Consider the following 21,590-nt stretch of genomic DNA (forward strand, 5'->3'; position numbering starts at 1 on the left):
GTAAATGTGGCACCATTTAAGGGGAATTCGAATGAGATGCGACTTCATCTTCACAACTTTTTAGTGTTTGACAGTCTCTCGTTGCAGATTTAACGTACCAGGAAACAAACTGCACTGCTCATAAATGCGAACAAGTCCATTTGTCTCCAAATGTTCCTCTTAAATCTCTTTGCCTTTTCGTAGCTGCTAGCCAGACGAGACTTCGTTGCTATGTGACCTGCAGTCTTCTCAGTCTTTGAGAACCAGGGCTTTTGCGCTTTCACGCTATGTATTATTATTATTATTATTATTATTATTATTATTATTATTACATCATATTATATTATTATGTATATATTATATATTATTTATATTTATTTTTGTAATAGTAACAACTGTGACAGCTGGCTATGATGACATGATTTTGATTGTGAATGTGAACACAAGTGTGAGGGCGGAAAACTTTCCTGGCCATAAACCCTGTGAGCGATCTGTCAAATCACCTTATCATGCTAATATAAAACTGAAGGAGTGAGAACCCCACCTCACCTAAACAGAAAAATCCTGCCTTTTCATTCAGAAACAGCTTTGGAAACTTTATATCTTATTCATAAAGATTTTATTTAGAAGCCTCTTTAAGCTAGTTTCTACTGGCTAGTGTCTTATGTTTTTAAAAGCATTTTGGTGATGCTCCCAGATACACATTTCTGCTCATTTCTAAAAATGTTTAGTATTTTTGTTTCGAAAAATGCATGAACGCAGGTAAGGGGAGATCGAGAGCGAGTGAAGGAGACAGCGGCAGAGTGAGCAGCAACAGCAGCATTTGCTGCTAGCTACTACTTGCTGCTAGCTACAACATATAACTAGCAAAGTTGTCCTGGACAGAACTTGCTTTCTCTTCATTTGACAGAATGTCTAGCTGCAGTTACGTTAGTCATTCACCTAACGTTTACATAACAGATGAGTATTGGGAAATATTTTAGCAAGAAGCCGCAGAAGGAGAAGGAGAAGAGACTTGTAGCTCCAGAACCCTGATGTGTGCTAATTCGTGGTGTGAGAGAACCACCTTGCGGTCATGATGCTAGCTTAAACCTTCCTGAAATACAGTCAGTAAAAATGGCTGTATAAAGTGCATTTCGGTCATTTCAGTGGTGGATATTTGAGAAAAAGATGAGTTTTATCTTGTGTCTTCATTTTAAACATGTTTAACCCTTTTAAACCCTGTCTTAAAACAGTTCACTGATATGCAGAGTGTTTAAAAAAAGCTGATGGCGGGCTGTATTGTGGCCTAATAGATCAAAAATGCTCAGTAACATATTATATCAAAATGATCTTTTACAGTGCTAAAAAAGTGCAACCAAGTACAAAAAGTACATTGTGTGCTAAAACAAAGACTTAAATTAAGCTTGTAAAAAGGAGTTGGAATTACTTGTATGTAACTGACATACATGCATAAGTTAAGTGATACTTTTTTAAATCCCACAACCGGGGAAATTCCACCTCTGCATTTAACCCATCAGTGAAGTGAAACACCACATACACACTAGTGAAGACACACACACACTAGGGGGCAGTGAGCACACTTGCCCGGAGCAGTGGGCAGCCCTATCCTCGGCACCCGGAGAGCAATCGGGGGTTAGGTGTCTTGCTCAAGGACACCTCAGTCATGGACTGTCGGTGCTGGGGATCGAACCAGCAACCTTCCGGTCACAGGGCCAGTTCCCTAACCTCCAGCCCAAACTGCCCCCAAAGTCTACTAAATGAATTGTGTGGATTTGTAATAGCTGAGTGCAATTATAGTTTTAATGAAAAGTTTGTATAACAAGAAAAGTTATTAATATACATTTTATTATTTATTTTTTGCTATACTGTCTGCCTCTGCCTCGTCACCCAGTAGCCTATATAGTGTAGTATAAGTATAGTGACATTTACTTTTTCCAGGGAGTACTCAATAAAGTAATCCTATTACAGTTTGAGAGAAATAATTAGTCATTTGAAATGTATTGCTACTCCAATTATTGTTATTGTCACTATATTAGCAATATTGTGATACTGATATCACAGAAGTATGCAATATGCAAATAAGGCTCTACCAAATTTTAAATAATGTGCTGTTATTCTCTTGACCAGTTCAAGAAAATTGGGGCATTCATGTAAAACAACCATGTGTATGTATTTTAGGTCAAAAATTTGGAGCTTAGTTTTTAACCATGGTTAATCCTGTGTTCACTAATGTGTTCACAATAGATTACGTAACAATATTATCTTGATATGGTGTTTGGTCCATTTTTTTCATCTCTCACTGTGTATGGTCCGCACTTATGATGGTCTACAGATTTTCTTTTTTCTGCTTCTCTACAGATTCTTCAGTTTGAGGAGATTATGTCCAATGCCTTATACCGGGAGCATTTCCGCATCTACATGGAACGAGTGGATAAGAGAGCTCTTATCAGTTTCTGGGAGCTGGTGGAGACACTCAAGACTGCTAACAAGGTGAGATACAAATTCAGTGGAAATGCATGTAGTCACTGCCTTCAGAAATGCTTGTATCATTTCTTGTTTATTTCAAGCAGTATGTTCACATAAAGCCACAATATTTTAAGAATGCTCAATTTTTTTTGTAGATCTCCAAGGCCTGAAAAATGCTTGGCATTTTGAATGTGTTGGCATGTGAACTTTTCAAATTACGTTCAAAACGGTTAAATTTGAGTCATACAGTCTTCTTTAGGGTCTTGCTACATACCTGGCTGAACAGTTAGCCAGCCTTTTCTTCTAAACTCAAAAACCTGATCAGTGTCACAAAAGATTTATTCCACAGTTCCTCCTAAAGAACAAGATCGTTCTTTTGCATGTGTTGCTTTGCTCTCAGCAAAGCAGTTGACATGCCCGTTAATGATAACATGTGATGAGCACAAGTTGGCAGTCATTGGTCTGGTGTTGTTGAATGTGCTGGAGGCTTTTCTTGAACAGGGAGCTTCTGTTTGACATCTCCTTTGTTCTAATGAACTGTGTTGAAGGATTGCTGTAGTTACCCCCAGGCAATGGTTGAAATCTGTGTTTCTTCTCACATTTGTTTGGTAATTGAAAATCAGTTGACTACATGCTTAAGCAAGCAAGTAATGCAAGGTAATGTAGAAAAGCACTACCAGATCATAGAGCCGAGCAGAGGTTTTTACTTATATGAATGAATAATAATGGTGTACCTAATTCTCATTAAGGTCATTTTAAGCAGTGTGCATCAAGTCATTTGAATTATTATTGATTTGTTAGCTTTATGTGAGTGTAGACAGGCCTGAACGAATATCACATTTCACAACACTATCCTTTTAAGGACCATTCTAAAAAAAAAAAAAAAACGTAAGAAATATTTGTTTTTTTTTCTAAAGTGGTGTTAAAAGGTTTAGATGTATAATGAGTTTAATTTTTATACAAAAAGCAACACACAATGAATTTTAGTATATAGCCAAGGCCTTATTTTGGCCACACCCCTGCACTTAAGGGCAGGAAGTGAGACTGCGCCACTGTCCCTCATGGTGAACAGTTAGATTCCATTACTTTGAAGTACTTTGAAGACTTTCACATCTGAAAGTCAGTGTATAACATTAAGAATTAAGAATAGTCATGACCAAAACATACATATTTACAAGTAATTTAACTTTGTGTTTTAAATGAAAATAAATTATAATTTAATATGTACATCTGTTTAAAGCTGTGTTTGCTAGTCATGTACTGGTTAGCATATTTGTATTAAAAACTAACAAAAAAAAAAGTGCTGAAATTGTCATTATATCCCCAATCACTATAATCCTTAAGTAATCACTAATAATCTATAGCCTTCTTATCCTTCCCTACAGAACGAGGTGCCACAGCTGGTAGGGGAGATCTACCAGGACTTTGTGGAGAGTCGGGAGATTCCTGTAGAGAAAGCTCTCTATAAAGAGATCCAGCAAACTCTTGTTGGTAACAAGGGCACAGACGTATTCCACAAGATTCAGAGTGACGTCTATGAAACTATGAAGGAGCGATATTATCCATCATTCCTAGTGAGTGACCTGTATGAGCGGCTCATGAAGCGGGAGGAGCAGAGGAGCAGCTCACAGTCGAGCAGTGAAGATAAAGAAGATGGAGTGAGTACCTACTGCCATTACAGTTGCCACAATACCAGGTGTTAGATTTTGACACCAAAGTGTAGTAACACAGTGCCCTACACCAGTGCTTCCCAGTACCTGGTCCTGGAGTACCGCTGCATGTTTTTAGAGAACATTGTAGCCTAACATGCATCACCCTGTTTAAAGCTGTATGTGTGCTTACATAAGCTAATGGACGCATCTTCACACATTTGAGTCTAATTAATAGATTTAATCTAATTAATAGATCTAATGAATGAATGCAGTTTAATTTGCCTGTAGACAAAATTAGCTAGCATTAGCTTGTTTAAGTAAAGAATAAGAAGTGGCCTGATTTAAACGATCCATATTCTACGTTTTCTTGTATTTTATTGTCGCTGGTCTGATTGTGATGTTTATTACCAAAAACAACTGTAATTCATTTACCATTTTCCAACTTCTCTCTATAAACAGGCTGTTTTTGTTATTGTGCCTTTTAAGATTGATCTGTGTAATCCTGGCAGAAACACTCATGATAACTTCTACTTGAATAGCTTTGCTAGAGTGTATGGACTATATGAGCTGCAGAGTGAACAGTATACTTTAATTCTACTACAGTGTATACATTGTACATCAATTGTTAACACTTTGTATTGCTTAAACTTTCAAAACATCATGCAACACCTAGTTCAGCAGGCTGCATACAAAGAGAGTTCTCAAAGTAGCGTGAACAAAGTTGCGTGATGATGACGTCACAAGTGCTAGAGATGGGAAATTCCCATGTTTGTGAAAGCGTAGTGCTTTTTAAGATTATCATACTTGTTAGAGTTTTGAAAGTGATACACTGTCACAATATCCTTTTTGGTGTAATTTGGTGTAAAACGTACTAGGTTTTAGTCACATTGTTATTGTTTTTATCGCATATTATATTTTATTGATTGAGTCAAACATGTTTCTCAGGTTCAGAGCTGACAATGTTCATGCCTCTCTCAAAGCTGATTCTGGATTCTTCATGGGTTTGTTTGCCTATATCTGCAGTGTCAGGCCATGGAGGGGGTCGAGGTGGCTGTGGACGAGGGCAGTAAAGGCATTAATGAGCAAGCCAGCTATGCTGCGAACAAACTCAGCCAGCTATGTGAACGACTGGAGTATAAACGCCAAGCACTTGGAATCATACAGGGTGCACCCAGAACTGACAAAAAGGTAATCTGAGCTTTTCCCTTATTGTTTTTTATGCAGTGTAGTCAGTGTATATATGTGTATATATATATAAATCATAGACAGATATTTCAGTTGTCAATATTTTGTTCATGTTTTCAAAGTGATGTCCAACCTAGAGAGAGTTAACAACTTAACCTGATGAAGCCAGCAATTCACTTAGGGTCTTACCTATATAAGCGGATAGCATCTGAGAGCATTTTCCTAAAATGAATGATAAAGTGGTCACTTTCAACATATATCAACATATATAAGTTTCACCTTTGACCTTTGGACAAGAAAACATACTAGTGTCTATTCTGAAGCTGCAGAATGGTCAGTAAATGAATGAAGCTGAAGTTTCTTAGCATTTTACAGGCAACACAGCATAACTGCTGCACCATTTAAGATTTTTTCAGAATGAGCTGCTGTTTCCTTTTACAAAAAAGTTCATCATGTTACATTACTAGCATCAGTCGCTTGAAATATTCTAAGCTGGATCAGTTTTTGTTGATTAGAAGTATTTAGGAGGCTGCTACAAAAAGCTGTTGAACACTTGGCAGCTGGCTCTATTACATACATTAGCTAACAAACTATTTACAACTGATTAATTAGCTTAGAAAAAATGTTGAGCTTTAAAAAATACAGCTGATTTTTAAAATCGTTTAACCGAAAAATTTAAAACTAGACTGAAAACCTATTCACAGTAGCTCATCTAGTGAACTGGCACATTAAATTGCTTAACTGTAGTTGAATTATGCTGCAACCTGCAGAGCTATAATGAACATCTGGATATTTTTTGTTATATTACTTAACTATTTCTTATTACTTACTGTAGCTGGAATTATGGGCAGGCTCAAACAAAGTGGCATATATTTTTTGGTGCTGGTAATTTAAGTTGTTTGTGAATGGTACCTCAGTTTGTCAGAAAGTTGCTAATGTTTCCTTATTACAGCTCTTCACATTTACAGGCCACATTGAAGCCGATTGATAGTTAATTTGCATGAGTAATAGAAGAATCAAACTACTGTTTTTTTTTGTTTTTTTTTTGTGCAGTCCTAAATGTAAGATATGGGCAATCCAGTAGAGTAAAAGCCATTGTTGTAAAAATCACTGGTTGTTTACTCTGCTAACAATACTGTGTTGAATTTTGGTTTATTATTAATTTATTTTGGTTTTAGTTAATTCATTTATGTCTACAAAAGTATTATATACAAAAGTATACATAACATGTATTCATTTTTTTGGGAAATTTATAAATGCTTATCTTGGGCCCTCAATAACAAAAGGACTGACTTCACTATGGCATCCATCCATCCATCCATCCATCCATCCATCCATCCATCCATCCATCCATCCATCTTCCGCTTCTCTGTGGTTCGGGTCGCGGGGGCAGTGTCTAAGCAATGAGGCCCAGACCTCCCTTTCCCCAGCCACTTCCACTAGCTCTCCGGGGGGATTCCGAGGCGCTCCCAGGCCAGCTGGGCAATATAGTCATGTCAGCGTGTCCTGGGTCTTCCCCGGGGTCTCCTCCCTGTTGGACTTGCCTGTGACACCTCACGAGGGAGGCGTCCAGGAGGCATCTTAACCAGATGCCCGAACCACCTCAACTGGCTCCTCTTGACGTAAAGAAGCAGCGGCTCTACTCTGAGTCCCTCCCGGATGACCGAACTTCTCACCCTATCTCTAAGGGAGAGTCCAGACACCCTGTAGAGGAAACTCATTTCGGCCACTTGTATTCGCGATTTTATTCTTTCGGTCATTACCCAAAGCTCATGACCATAGGTGAGGGTGGGAACGTAGATCGACCGGTAAATCGAGAGCCTTGCCTTATGGCTCAGCTCTTTCTTTACCACAACAGACCGGTAAAGAGCCTGCATCACTGCTGACCCAGCTCCAATCCGCCTGTCAATCTCCCGCTCCCTTGTACCATCACTCGTGAACAAGACCCCGAGATACTTAAACTCCTCCACTTGAGGCAAGATCTTATCCCTGACCCAGAGAGGGCTCTCCACCCTTTCCGCCTGAGAACCATGGTCTTGGATTTAGAGGTACTGATTCTCATCCCGGCCGCTTCACACTCTGCTGCAAACCGATCCAGCGAAAGCTGAAGCTGCAAACAGCAGCGATGTGACCTTGAGGTCACCAAACCAGACACCCTCCATCCTCTGATTGCGCCTAGAAATTCTATCCTTAAAAATTATGAATAGAATCAGTGACAAAGGGCAGCCCTGACGGAGTCCAACTCTCACTGGGAACGAGTCTGACTTACTGCCAGCTATGCGTACCAAGCTCCTGCTTTGTTTGTACAGGGCCTGAATGGCTCGTAGCAAAGAGCCATGTACCCCGTACTCCCGAAGCACCTCCCACAGAATACCCCGGGGAACACAGTCGAATGCCTTCTCCAGATCCACAAAGCACATGTGGACTGGTTGGGCAAACTCCAATGAGCCCTCTAGGATCCTGGAGAGGGTGAAGAGTTGGTCCAGTGTTCCACGACCAGGGTGGAACCCGCACTGCTCCTCCTGAATCCGAGGTTTGACTATAAGCCGGACTCTTCTCCAGTACCCCTGCATAGACCTTACCAGGGAGGCTGAGGAGTGTGATTCCCCTGTAGTTGGAACACACCCTCCGGTCCCCTTTTTTAAAAAGAGGCACCACCACCCCAGTCTGCCAATCCAGTGGCACCACCCCCGATGTCCACGCAATGTTGAAAAGGCGTGTCAGCCAAGACAGCCCCACAACATCCAGAGCCTTGAGGAACTCGGGACGGATCTCATCCACCCCTGGAGCCCTGCCGCCAAGGAGCTTTTTAACTACATTAATGACTTCAGCCTCAGTAATGGACGAGCCTATTCCCGTGTCTCCAGACTCTGCCTCCTCACTGGAGAACGTGTCGGTGGGATTGAGAAGGTCCTCAAAGTATTCCTTCCAATGACATCTTCAGTCGAAGTCAGCAGCACACCATCTCCATTATATACAGTGCTAGTGGCACACTGCTTTCCCCTTCTGAGACGCCTGGCGGTTTGCCAGAATCTTTTCGGAGCCGACTTAAAGTCACTTTCCAAGGCCTCACCAAACTCCTCCCACACCCGGGTTTTTGCCTTGGCGACAAATGTACCCGCCAGATCACTTGGCCTGTTGATACCTGTCAGCTGTCCCACAGGCCAACCATGCCCGATAGGACTCCTTCTTCAGCTTGACGGCGTCTCTCTCCTGGGGTGTCCACCACCGGGTTCGAGGATTACCACCCCGACAGACACCAACTACCACCACAGCTACAGTCAGCCGCTTCAACAATGGAGGAGCGGAATGTGGCCCATTCTGAGTCAATGTCCCCCACCTCCCCCGATATCTGGTCAAAGTTCTGATGGAGGTGTGAGTTGAAGATCAATCTGACAGGTTCTTCTGCCAGACATTCCCAGCAAATCCTCACTATACATTTGGGTTTACCCGGTCTGACCGGCATCTTCCCCCACCACCTGATCCAACTCACCACCAGGTGGTGATCAGTTGACAGCTCAGCTCCTCTCTTTACCCAAGTGTCCAAAACACATGGCTGCAAGTCAGATGACACGACTACAAAGTCAATCATTGAACTGCGGCCTAGGGTGTCCTGGTGCCATGTGCACTTATGGACATCCTTGTGTTCAAACATGGTGTTCGTGATGGACAAACTGTGGTTTGCACAGAAGTCCAAAAACTGAGCACCACTTGGGTTCAGATCAGAGAGGCCATTCCTCCCAATCACACCCCTCCAGGTCACACTGTCATTGCCCACGTGTGCGTTGAAGTCCCCCATTAGGACAATAGAGTCTCCAGGAGGAGCATTTTCAAGCATCCTTCCCAAGGACTCTAAGAAGGCTGGGTACTCTGAACTGCTGTTCGGTGCCTAAGCACAGACAGCATGTGCATTCACTATGGCATGATTTATTAATTGCTTTCTCATGGTCACGACTTACTTGTCAGACCCAAGGTCACTATTAGTGTTCTCCTTCAAGGGGCCACTGATGTTAAACCTGCTCACTGCTGGCTGGAAAGTTACAGACACTCCTGAAAAAAGGCAGAGACACAATTTCTGTGTATTCCTGAGAAAATGTGTAAATGTGCTTTGTTCTGCAGACGATTTACTTCATAACATAATTTGGTTTTATTTCTAAGCCAGCTAGGACTGTCAAAAGTAATTAGCTAAAAAACATGAATCGATTAAAATTTGTCATCTCGATGAAACAGCTGTGATTTGTTAGTGGTTTGTGTGATGATTCTTTTTAAATTTTCCTGCTGGTCTCTCTTACCAAAAGAAACAGATGCACCAATTTACATGCATTTTCCCCCACATTGTTTATATAAATTTTAGACGTTTTTAAGCCTTCCCAATTTATTGTTTCTAATAATGTTGGCTTGGAATCTCTGAAAGGCTGTGTATGGTTGTTATTGATCAGTTCATTTACTTTTAATTGTTTTATTGTTGACTTTTATCACTTGACTATTCACCAATATAAATGGTAGATTACTCTGTGAGTAGTATAATTACATAATAGATGGTGGCAGCACTAAAGCCAGCAAAGAAAGGCAATGTTTAAATGTCATTTGTAAGCCAACTTTTCACAGTTACAAGGGCATTATATGGTATCTAGCAGGATATGTATTTGATCTTTGCTTGCGTGCAGATTGTCACTATGCTGAAGGAGGAAATCAGGGCAATGGAGAAGGAACACAGCGACCTGCAGCTGCATATCTCACGCACAGACTGGTGGTGTGAGAACCTGGGCACCTGGAAGGCTGTCATCAACACTGCCGAGGTCAGTCTGCCACCAGCCGAGTGTTTCCCTAACAACAGCCTATCATAGCCTCGCAGCATTGTGGCGTCAGTAACAGCTTTCGTATCCAATGGCTGCAGAGTCACAGCACTGCACCCTCTAAGCTCAGTCATATTCTTTTACCGTATTTGTAGGAGTATTTTAAATTGACCAAAATTGTGCAAATTCTACATTGTCATATTTGTTTGCTTAAACAGTAAAGTGCAGTTTCTTTATGATTTTGCATTAAAGGAAAGCTTTGGCAAAAATACCTAATATCCACACCTTTTCCCTTTTTTCTTCTCTTTAAATGTTTCCCCCACTTTAAACTAGAGAAACAGTGATAAAATACAAATCCAGGTTTGTAGTTGTGGATTGTTTAATTCCTAAGTAAATCTACAGTTTATATTTATATAAAACATTCATACCCTTTCCATGTTGTTCAGTTTTGTTTACAGATCATTTTATGCCCGCCGTCTTTGTTCATGACATGTGTAGTATACATTCTGTATTTCTGCAATGACTTTGGTTAACGAGTCACAGACATTTGGATTTGGAGATTTGAAAGTCGAGGTGCACGTGTACATGTGCACCGTCAGAAAACAGATGCGCATATTGGCTTCGGTTGGGTTGCTATAGCCAGTCAGTGTTTCTGTTTCTGAGAAGGTTGCAGTAGGAGTGTTTTTGATTAAGTTCAAAAGACAAAGACAAAAAGAAAAGAGAAAAGCAAGAATCTCAATCCGAGAATAAAAACAGAAAGATGAAAAATATACCTAAAAGAATTTTTTTCTGTGAAAATTTTCCAAGAAGTGACTTGGAAATGGATGGATGGATGGATGTATTTTACGTCAGGGTTTTGTGGAGGTTTTTGTGTTTTCTTTCAATGTCATGGTTTAACATTTCTTTTATGTAAAAAGCTTGTTTTTTGTACTACTTATGTAACTCATCATGGTTTTGTCCAAAAAACAAAATCAAAGTCCAAAATGCAAAACCATGCAAAAGTGGAAGTGTGTCAATATAGGTCTTAAAGGGTTATAAATGACAAATGAAAGTGGAGCGTTTTTGTTGGCATCCATGTTGCAAAGAAAAGTTGCAGCTTTTCTTAAGTGCTTGTTTTGAGGCATCACGCATTTTAAAATGACTCATTAAGTTTTTATATTGATCATGTCTAATTTAGATGAGATAACTTTGTAATCAATAAATCATCACTGTCCTTGTCCTCATGCGAATCTCACTTTCCATGTTTTGTGTGCTATAAATAATCTTCATTCTTTCTTCCTTAAAGTGTCCTTGTAATTATACTAGACATTGAACTCTGAAAGTAGCACACCATACTGAATACATGAGTAACTGAAATGCCTAGCAGTGGTTATTGGATTTTTGTTTGCTTCCACTTTTTGGCTGAAGTTCTAAATACCGGCCTTTCGCTGTGTTGCCAATATTTTCTTCAACTTAATTTGCGGTCAGACATTTAGTTATTAGTTGTCTGCTGCATGAAACATCAACAGCGTAACAGCAGTGTCTGACTGTGCCCTCTTGTACGTCTTTCTCTGGTGCATAGTCATATCAGCTAGTGTGCCCTTTCACAAATGACTTGTAACTGATGTTGAGTCATCTCTGAAGCATTTATTACCTGTCTAAAGATAAGCTTTCAGTTACTGCTGATGGCTCTGAAGTGACCTTAAAGCAGACCATTTGTCCTCATGTTTGTCACAGTCACCCCAGAGCGTTGAAAATTAAATGTGGGAAACTTTGTTAAAGGACCTTGACACAATATAATGGTTTTAGGAAAAACCCATAAGTTGATACAGACCTAGGTCAGAGTGATGTAGTCAGATATTAGAGATGATTGACAAGTAATTTGATGACCGTGTCAATGTTCAAAGTCGATGATGGACGTCCTCTGAAATAGTTTGGTAACTTGCTAAAATACATGTACATAATGACATAAAAAAACATAATACTTGAAAATAAAATATCATGATTAAAATGCCAAAAAGTGTATCTGAAGCTAACCTTCAACATGAGGATAACATACAACACACATGAAAAAAAAACTTACTCTGCAAAGAAGTTGATGATGATTTCTTGAATTCTATAGTATTTATTTTTATTATAAATGTTTATTATATATATATATATATATATATATATATATATATATATATATATATATAAATTTATTTTATCTATAGAGGGTTCATTATATTGCATATATTTTATTTTGGAATATATTTTGTTGATTTCTAATTTTTTTTTTAGTTTAACAATGAGTAGAACAGAGAAAAGAAGATTGCATTTTACCATTCACAACTGACGGTCATATCACTAAAACAGTAAAGCATTTTTACCTATGTTAACTATTGAAGTGTAAAATTGACATGTAAAAATGTAAAATAGAAAATTATATTTCCCAACATTATCAGTTATTATCAGTCTGTCACTTTTATTCGTTTATTTTTTTTTTATATTCATTTGCCCAAATCTAAATGTATATGCATCTCTGTTTTTGCATGTGTCAGGCCTGTGAGGAGAATGGTGAACAGATGCCATGTTACTCTGTAGCAGTGAGTCTCTTAGAAGGAGACGACTCTAAGAACAGCTGCTGGACGGTCACCAGAAAGCTGAGCGAGTTTCAGGCGCTGCACAGAAAGCTGACGGAGGTACTGGTCTCTTCACCTGGTCATGTTTTTGACGTAACACTCCCCTACTTCTTTTCAGAGAGTATTTAACATGTGCTGCAATGCTGACATCTGAAATACCTCTGAGATTCAGCAGTCACTCTTCAGCTGTGCCCCAGTCGTGTTGCTATGGCAGCGAGATGAGTCATCACACTGTTGCATGTTATGAGATGTGATACAAATTATGCATGACAGGACAATAACAGTACAGACCATCAGTCTCTCTTTCTGTCTCTCTCTATCGCTCTCTCTCTTTCTCATTTTTTAGTGTTTTCCCTCCCTGAAGAAAGTCCAGCTTCCCTCTCTCAGTAAACTGCCATTCAAATCCATTGACCAAAAATTCCTTGAGAAATCCAAAAACCAACTAAATACATTTTTACAGGTGAGTCTCAGAACTGCCAGCTTTTGCCGTGCATTACACCCTTCATTTTCTACTGTTCCGCACCCACTGTGGCTTTTTGATTAGTCCACGGAACATTTTCATTTTTGTATTAGAGCCTGAGCTTTTTCATCTCCCCGGGTATCTTGTTTGTGTATGCTGGTTGAAGGGCTGTTGAAAGTTAGTCTGATTGAAAATGAGTTCTCTTAACTCACCAGCAGGGATTAGACAGGGGGTGCAGGCACACAGCTGGGGAGAGACAGATGAGGACTTGAAATACATGGCAGCAGATTCAGAACACAGTTCGCTTGCAGCTAATTTAACAATGTTTTGATGAAGGGCAGTTGGCTTCACCACAGTCAAAACACTGGCATTGTAGATATTAAAAGTTGCTGTTGGACACTTCTGAAAGTGCATCTCTTGGCAGGAAGTTGTGGATAATTTCTATTTGTCACCTCCATCACTTTTGTGAAATAGTAAAATAAGCAATCGCTATATTCAAAGTTTTTTAGGTGTTTAAAGATTTGTGATGTGCTAAGAATTGCAGTATGCTAGTTTTATATTCGTTTCTCTTGCCTGTAAATTGTATTTCCAAAAGGAATGTCTTTATATTGTCTAATAGACTTTACAACTGTGAAGAAGAATTAAAGAACATTTTAAAGAGCTTCTTCCTATAGTTGCATATTTTGCAGACACTAAGCAGCTTAAAATTTTAAGTCGGTGTGACGTTAAGAGTGTTTTGCAAAGATTGCTAATTGGTGTAGCAGTAATATTTTTGCTTAGATGAAGAATTTGACCTTTGCTCTCTCGTGGGCAGGGGGATAGTGCTATCTACCGTGCTGTCCAGTCTCTCCTGTGAAGGTCCTGCCACTCACTGACGAGCGTAATTTCCATTCAGATGATTTGCAAATTTTAAGTGAAGAAAATGCTAATTAAACAGTGTTTTCATCAACTGCTATTTTGCACTAATTCCTGAAGTTGGAATGACGTGCTTGTGCCATACGATACGATGAGCGTGGTTCACACAAGTAGGTATTGGTTTGTTTAGTGTGGGCTTGCTCACTCCAGAGCTTGCAAAAGCTTTTTTTGCTATATTTAGACTTTTATTTGAATTTCTAGAACTTGAATTTTCCATTCAAGTTCTTGTGATGGGCTTATTCACAATCTTCATAACAGCACTAAAGGAAAAATGTGTTACAGAAGCTTTGGTCTTACTCATATTGAGGACTGGGAAAACTGTTGATTTTGACCTATTAATGAACTAATAGCCAGAGATACTAATTAAATAATAACAGGTTGATCCTTCTATGTGTGCAATTTTTTTTTTATAATCCAATATATTTTGATGATATCGCTATATATTTTAAATTCTTTTTCCCCTAGTTATTTGAGTGCTTTAAGGTAAAATATTCTAGCGAACTAATGTCAGGTTAGATTTGGACACCTAATGTCCACATGAGTTACAGTCTGTGAAAGTGTCTTTGTGGTCTAGGTGTCTGTGTCTTGTCTGTCTTAGGCAGATAGTTATAGACTATTAAATGTAAATGTTTTAATTATGATGATTGCTTTTTTTAATGGCCTTTGACAGTTGTCTTCAGTGTCTTGAATTGCTTGTTTATGCCTGTTTGTGTCTCTTACAGAAAATGCTGATGGATGAGCTTATGTGCCAAAGTGAGGCATTATATGCTTTCCTCAGCCCTTCACCAGAGCACCTTAAGGTCATAGACATCCAGAAAAAATCCTCCTTCTCCTTTGCCTCTTTTCTGGGGAGACTGCCTCGTGACTTCTTCTCCCATCAGGAGGTTTGTACACACGCACAGACGCACGCAAAGACACACGCACAGACACACGCACACGTGACGCATTCTGAAGAGTTTTTGTAGGAACTGAAAAAATAAGGAATAGTTATAATAGCTACTGGCCTACATCAGTGACAAATCCTGATATCAGAGGTGAGACTGCACACCCATCCACTTTTAAAATATACTGTCTCGCTCTCTTGCTCGCTCGCTCGCTCGCTCTCGCTCTCTCGCTCTCTCTCTCGCGCTCTCTCTCTCTCTCTCTCTCTCTCTCTCGCTCTCGCTCTCTCTCGCTCTCTCTCGCTCTCTCTCTCGCGCGCTCTCTCTCTCTCTCTCTCTCTCTCTCTCTCTCGCTCTCGCTCTCGCTCAGCCTCTCTGTTTATTACTTTTGTCGTTGTTTTTTCTTAGGATGAGGCAGAAGATGACAGTGATCTCTCAGACTATGGTGATGAGCCAGATGGAAAGAAAGATGACCTCGCTGAGCCCTTCTTCATGCTCATAGGAGAGGTCTTTGAACTCAGGGGCAGTAAGTGATGTTTTACGTACTTGCACATTTACGTACTACTGTTTGAGCTCCTGGCGTACGTAAGTGTGTGTGTGTGTGTGTGTGTGTGTGTGTGTGTGTGTGTGTGTGTGTGTGTGTGGATACATTTGCTGTTGTTTATGTTGACTAGTTAAACCCCGTTGATTTGATTTAATTTCATGTGATTATTTTATGTTTCAGCATTATTTAAAGAGATATACGTAATAAAAAATGTGCCTGGAGGGACTGTTTACCTGGTGGAATATAGATACACCTTTATACTAGATTAGCTTAGATTTTTACTAATATACTGATCTGATATCGTCCTGTGATGGACTGGCAATCCGTCCAGGGTGTTTCCTGCCTTCTGCCCGTTGACCGCTGGGGTAGGCTCCTAAGCTTTGATAGTGTGTGTGTGTGTGTGTGTGTGTGTGTGTGTGTGTGTGTGTGTGTGTGTGTGTGTGTGTGTGTGTGTGTGTGTGTGTGAGATCTGATATCAACATAAATCATCATCATCATCACAGATGCTAACTATATTAAACAGAAACCATTTCCAAAGGCCAGATTACACCCACAGGACAAAGAAGAACAGTCTAATATTTGCACTTGTCTTTCCAATGTTCAGAAAACAATCTTACAAGTAATGTGAACTAGAGTGAATGGCAAAGAACATTCTTGAGTCTTAGGGTATGGCACATCAACCAAGTGTTTGTTCCTCTTTGTTCCATCCGTGTGCTCTGGCCTTTAGTTTTGGACATTAAAAATTGCAACAATGCAATTTGCACATTTCTAAAAATAATATTTTTTGTGCTATATGCCCCCCCATGCTTTTGTACTTTACTGCTAGAAATATGGTTGCCTTAAGAGCACTGATATTATACTAATATGCTACTCAGTATTATATATTGAATCACTTTGATCATTTTAAGATCAATGCATCATGATGCATCAATTTAGCATTTTTACACCTGGAGTGATTATGTACTTTCTTCACACCATGTGTCAAGAGATTGTAAAGCACTGTCAAATAAAAAAATAATCATAATTATTCACATTATTTTGTATAGTCTATCATGTTTAAACACTTCTATTTTACTTGCTCAAAGTAAAACTATTTTTTTAATTTTTTTTTTCTATTTAAAAGCAGTGCATCTTGTTATGGCAATATGAGTGGATAAAACAAGTTTCATTAGAATGTATTTATTGCTTATAAATAATCCAAAAACATCATTTTCATAATGTGAATGCAGGGCTCATTTGTGCCTGAACATGAAGCTCACATCATTAACATACCAACAACCAACAGCTGTACTGATCACATATGAACAGCTACCGGTCCTCTGCAGTTGTAACCCTCTTTCTCTAGTTCAGTGAAGGCTTGTTGATTTATCCATTTTGTGAGCAGTTTCCAACATGCATTGACATTATTACTTTAAAAGCTGTTTTAAAGCTGTATTTAAAAGAGGGCTACAGTCACAGTTTGTCATAATAGCAAACAACGTGCAGGCAGCTGGGCTTCAGCCTGGACTACAATGGGTGATTTAAATTCACAGACTAATAAATATGTCAATGGAATTTGAAAAATTGTGGCACTAGTTATTCTTAACACATTGACAGTCCTAGTATTTATGTGCATTGTTGTGAAATAGGGCTGCAACAAATATTTGATAATTAACCTTTTGAAAATGCAGAAGAATAACTGACACGTTTACCTATTTTACGATCCCAGTACCAGAACCGCAGTGGGGAAAATATGTTTACCGGACACTAGCTTCTCACCAGTATTATGCAACTGCCAAACCAAACTCCTTGTGATTTAGCACATCTTACAATATCCTCACAGTTACAGGCGACAGTATTGGTTTGAATTCCAGGTGAAGTCCAAGAAAGTTTGCTACTTCTCTAGTTTTCCAGCTAGCTAGTAGGCTCTCCATCGGTTTTGTTATCAAGAAAAATTGGGGGCGGGCCTTCTAGCTAGCTCTCTAGAGCTGTAGGGAGATTATTCAGGCTACACTGGCCATTAAGGAGTTAAGTGTGTTCTTCAGTATAAAGCACCCCATTCACAGACTAGAGTTCATCAGAAAGTTTTCATTTGTAAGACGATATTTAAAAAGAAACTCTTTCTGCTGTCCTGCACTGTTCACTGCTGTACACACAGAGCCTTATCAGGGTTGTCAGATTAAGTAGGATCAGCATTTTAATGCAACTTGCTAGAAAATAATAATTGAATAGTAATGTATTTTTTAATTACCAAGTAGCAGTAAGATGAAAAAATGAGCACATTTTTTCTGAACCATCATTAAAATATGATTGTTACAGCCCTAGTGTTAAAATAGTTGCATGCTGACCTTCTGTCTCAGCCACCTCTGCTCATCCTTCAATAATAGGTTGTCTCTCATTGATCTGTGCTGGCTAATTTGCTTTGCACTCATTGAAGTTGTATTGGCATCATACAGGCTGATGTCTGAGTAAATCATCAGCCTAGAGTAAATGAGTAAATATAGCATATTTTCACTTGGTAGATTTTTCTCTGTGAAGTTCAGTCTGTGCTCATTTTAACAATGTGTGCTGTTTTAGGGAAGCAACAGAGTCTCTGGAGAGCAGCTGTCATTACTGTGTTACTGCTCCCCTGAGTCTCTCTCGCACAGAGTGGCAGAGAGAAATAGCAGAAACTAAAGAGAAAGTGAGCTAGTGCCAACTCCATCATGCTTCTGCGCTGTAATCTTCAGCCTACGCACTGCTCTTTATCCCAGCAAGCACTCTTATATATCTATATACATGCTCTGCATGTGTCCCTGTTTGCACAGTGATTAAAAATATAGTTTTACGTGGATGCTGATGGTCTGAAGTATATTATCGCCTATGGAAAATAACAGTGCTTTTTTCTTCTCTCTGCAGTGTTCAAATGGGTACGGAAGACACTAATTGCACTAGTTCAAGTCACTTTTGGACGGACCATAAATAAGTAAGTACAAATGCCTGTCCTCCACTATCTGCCAGCCTCTGACAGCTGATCAAAGGCAGTTGAGAGAAAGAAAAGATTTTAATCGCCTGCTGCGACCTGCTCTGACATTTTAAGAGCCATTCCATGCAGAGCAGCTAAGGATTGCTAGCACTGACAATATAAACGTTGTGGTCATTCATAATAACCCGGGTGCACTCTGCTGTGGGTTAGGCTGGGCAGGGTGGTTCTGCTGAGTGTATATGCAGAGAATCTATAGCTGATCTAAAAGCTTTGGGTTGTAACAGGGCTCAGAATTTAGTGGGGTGTTTATACTCTCGGCCCACAGCGTTGTCAGTCTTGTGATAGCAGGTCATTATTCCATCATGTCACAGTTCCATTCAGCACAGGGGGCTCTAACACTTCTGGAGAGACATGTCTCCAGTCTTCATGGAACTATTTGTTTTGCTCTGACCAGAACTGCTCTGAATCATTCCCCACTACCACTGTGACATGCTTCAAATGTAACCTGTTAGCATATCAAACCTTAATAACAGGGATGCTGGATTAGAATTGACTAAGATCAGAATTTCACTCCAAACACACAATCGTCAGTTGTCCAATTTATTATTTTTTGTTTTAGTCAGTCTGTGTCAGTTAAATGCACTAGCACTGTTTTTGTATGGCACTGCTACACAAACAGTACTGTGCAAAGTTTGAGGCACCTTTAAAAAGCTGTTTGTCAGGTCAGTAAGTGTTTATTTGTTGAGAAATTATACTATCATAAAAAGAAAATAAGATTTATAAAATGTGATTGAGTGTATATCAGTGTGTTTGTTTAACTATTTCCAAACATCTCCCTCTTGGCTGCCCAGTATTAAATGTAGTTATTATTCAGTACCTGATATGGCTCATCAATACTTTGTTAAATCACGAGCGCTGGCATTGTTTGGAAGTGGCTGGAAGTTTGTTCTTTAAACTCACTTTTAGCTCACAAGATATCAACTACCTTCTTGAAATAAAGAAATGCATTTATTCTAGTGATGTATGACAGATAAATGTCTTTGGTCATGACACAGTTGGTTATGGTCAAATATCAATAGTCTGTTTGGTCACCACTCAGTTAATTTGCATAAAGTTAATCAACAGTGAGGGAGAATGTGCATCAGGGGTCTGATGTTTCAGTGTAGTTGAGATTTTGGTTATGTGTACATCGTGGCTGCTGTGAGCCTCTGAGAGCTACACTTACACAATAAACTTCATCTGTTCATCTTTGCAGAAGTATAAATCAGCTTTTAGCATGCACTGTGTGAGCTTTGGGTTAATATAAAGGGCACAAAAAATCAGCGAATTTGGCTGTAAAGAAATCAGAATTTACCAAAAGAAATGTATGATTGGTACTTAAAAATGCTCAAGTGAAATGTTTTACTTTAATATACTTTAGAAAAACAATGCAAGTTTCTACGTTAATTAGATTTTTTTTGTTTGTTTGTTTTCTTCAGTCATCTGTCTTGAGATTTGAGACATTCTAAATATAAATTTTATTATAACTTCATTGTTGATGTTATACAGCTTTCTCAGCTCTGTTCTTTGTTTTGGGCACATCTCGCATGTCTAAAACATTTATGTCTAAAATAGTAACTTTACAGGAGAAGGCAAAAACATTCTTAATGTATAATATATTTTGGAGCATTTCTATTGGCCCAACATGAAATTGTCACACAGCATAAAGGACAGCTTCCGTGTTCAATTGACGCAGAAAAATAAAAATCAACAAAAATGAAAATGCATGTTGGAAAGTGACATTACGTTTCTTTTCATAGTGTCTTGCTGGTTATTAATAACCTGTTCGATCTGTGCAGTTTCACATTATTAGAATCTTATGATTTCAAACTTTTGAATGGCAGTAAGTAAGAAAACGAGTTGAAAACATTGATATGGGATGGGTACTGGTTTAAATGATTTATCATGGCATAAAATCCAATGATAATCTTGCAGTTTTCAATTAGAATAATTCTGAGAACCCTGTGCGATTACAGTCTTTTGAAAGAATTAGCATGGAATTAATTCTACATGCTACAAAATATTCTACAGTCTTCTAAAGCACACACTAGAATGCATGCTTACACATTTTCATGCCTCCCATTTCTAATTATGCACAGTGTTTTCAAAGGAAGTTCTGCTACACTCTATGCCAGTTCTCTGACTGCTTCTTTTCCCCTGTTGCTGTAGGCAAATCAGAGACACTGTTAACTGGATCTTCAGTGAGCAGATGATGGTTTACTACATTAATATATTCCGGGACACCTTCTGGCCCAATGGGAAGCTGGCGCCCCATAACAAAGCTCGCTCAGACAGTGAGCGTCAGGAGACCAAGGAGAGAGCACAGCAGAAGCTGTTGGACAACATTCCAGGTGAGAAACTGCACTTGAATGTGAAGCATTTTCAACATTATCTCTATCATCTCTTATGTCTGGATTGCACTGTTGATACCGTAGGCAGCAATTTAGAGGCGATTCCCTCCACAGAAGAACAGGAGATCCATTAACTCAAGTCAGATGTTATAGAGTTTTCCTACAGTTTGGTGTAAACATTGCTAAAGTTTCACAGCATACTGTTCACTCATGAGTCCATATATGGAAAAAACAGTCAGTTTTAAAGTCATTGTTGTGACATCATGAAAATCAGTGACTCTACATATATTCGCCCATTTGGTCTACAGCAGTTTAGCTCCAGCCATTCTTGCTTAAGCTACAAGGAGTATTTTATTCCAGACTTTGTGAACAAGGCAGAATACAGGGCAAAAAAATCAGAACAGGGGTAATTAACATGTATCAGCGCTTAAAGGCATGGTAATAAAAAGCATCCTGTTTAATTCTAAGGAATGACGAGATGTTGAAAATGATTAGATAATAATGAATTATGTTTGTTTTTCATTTTTGATGCTTAAATACTGAATGTAAAATGCTAGAATTCCTGAAAGTGTTGTATGAAAATTCTTGCACACATTTACTGATGGAATTCCTCATCTGCCTATTGACTTTTGTTGTAAATGTGTTTCAAGAAGATTTTTGTTCTTTTCTAATACAAAGCTTCTTAAACTTCTTGGTGCTAGTCAGCTGTTTGCTAGTGATGCAGCAGATCAAGATTAGGCTGAGAAATGATGGAATATTCCTTTTAAATTGG

General features: G+C 39.0%; 1 protein-coding gene across 1 annotated transcript in view; it reads left to right on the forward strand.

Annotated features, from left to right (window-relative positions):
• snx25 (sorting nexin 25) overlaps window positions 1-21,590 on the forward strand; it is a 62,110-nt gene that overhangs the window by 33,508 nt on the left and 7,012 nt on the right. The window contains exons 8-17 of the mRNA XM_017704077.2: window positions 2,341-2,472; window positions 3,834-4,106; window positions 5,124-5,288; window positions 9,953-10,084; window positions 12,604-12,744; window positions 13,031-13,144; window positions 14,782-14,943; window positions 15,349-15,466; window positions 18,362-18,428; window positions 20,637-20,818. Of these exons, the coding sequence (XP_017559566.1) occupies window positions 2,341-2,472; window positions 3,834-4,106; window positions 5,124-5,288; window positions 9,953-10,084; window positions 12,604-12,744; window positions 13,031-13,144; window positions 14,782-14,943; window positions 15,349-15,466; window positions 18,362-18,428; window positions 20,637-20,818 (1,486 nt within the window). The remainder of the gene's footprint in view (window positions 1-2,340; window positions 2,473-3,833; window positions 4,107-5,123; window positions 5,289-9,952; window positions 10,085-12,603; window positions 12,745-13,030; window positions 13,145-14,781; window positions 14,944-15,348; window positions 15,467-18,361; window positions 18,429-20,636; window positions 20,819-21,590) is intronic.

Source organism: Pygocentrus nattereri, chromosome 8 (assembly GCF_015220715.1).
Source record: "Pygocentrus nattereri isolate fPygNat1 chromosome 8, fPygNat1.pri, whole genome shotgun sequence".
In the NCBI taxonomy this organism is placed as follows: Eukaryota; Metazoa; Chordata; class Actinopteri; order Characiformes; family Serrasalmidae; genus Pygocentrus; species Pygocentrus nattereri.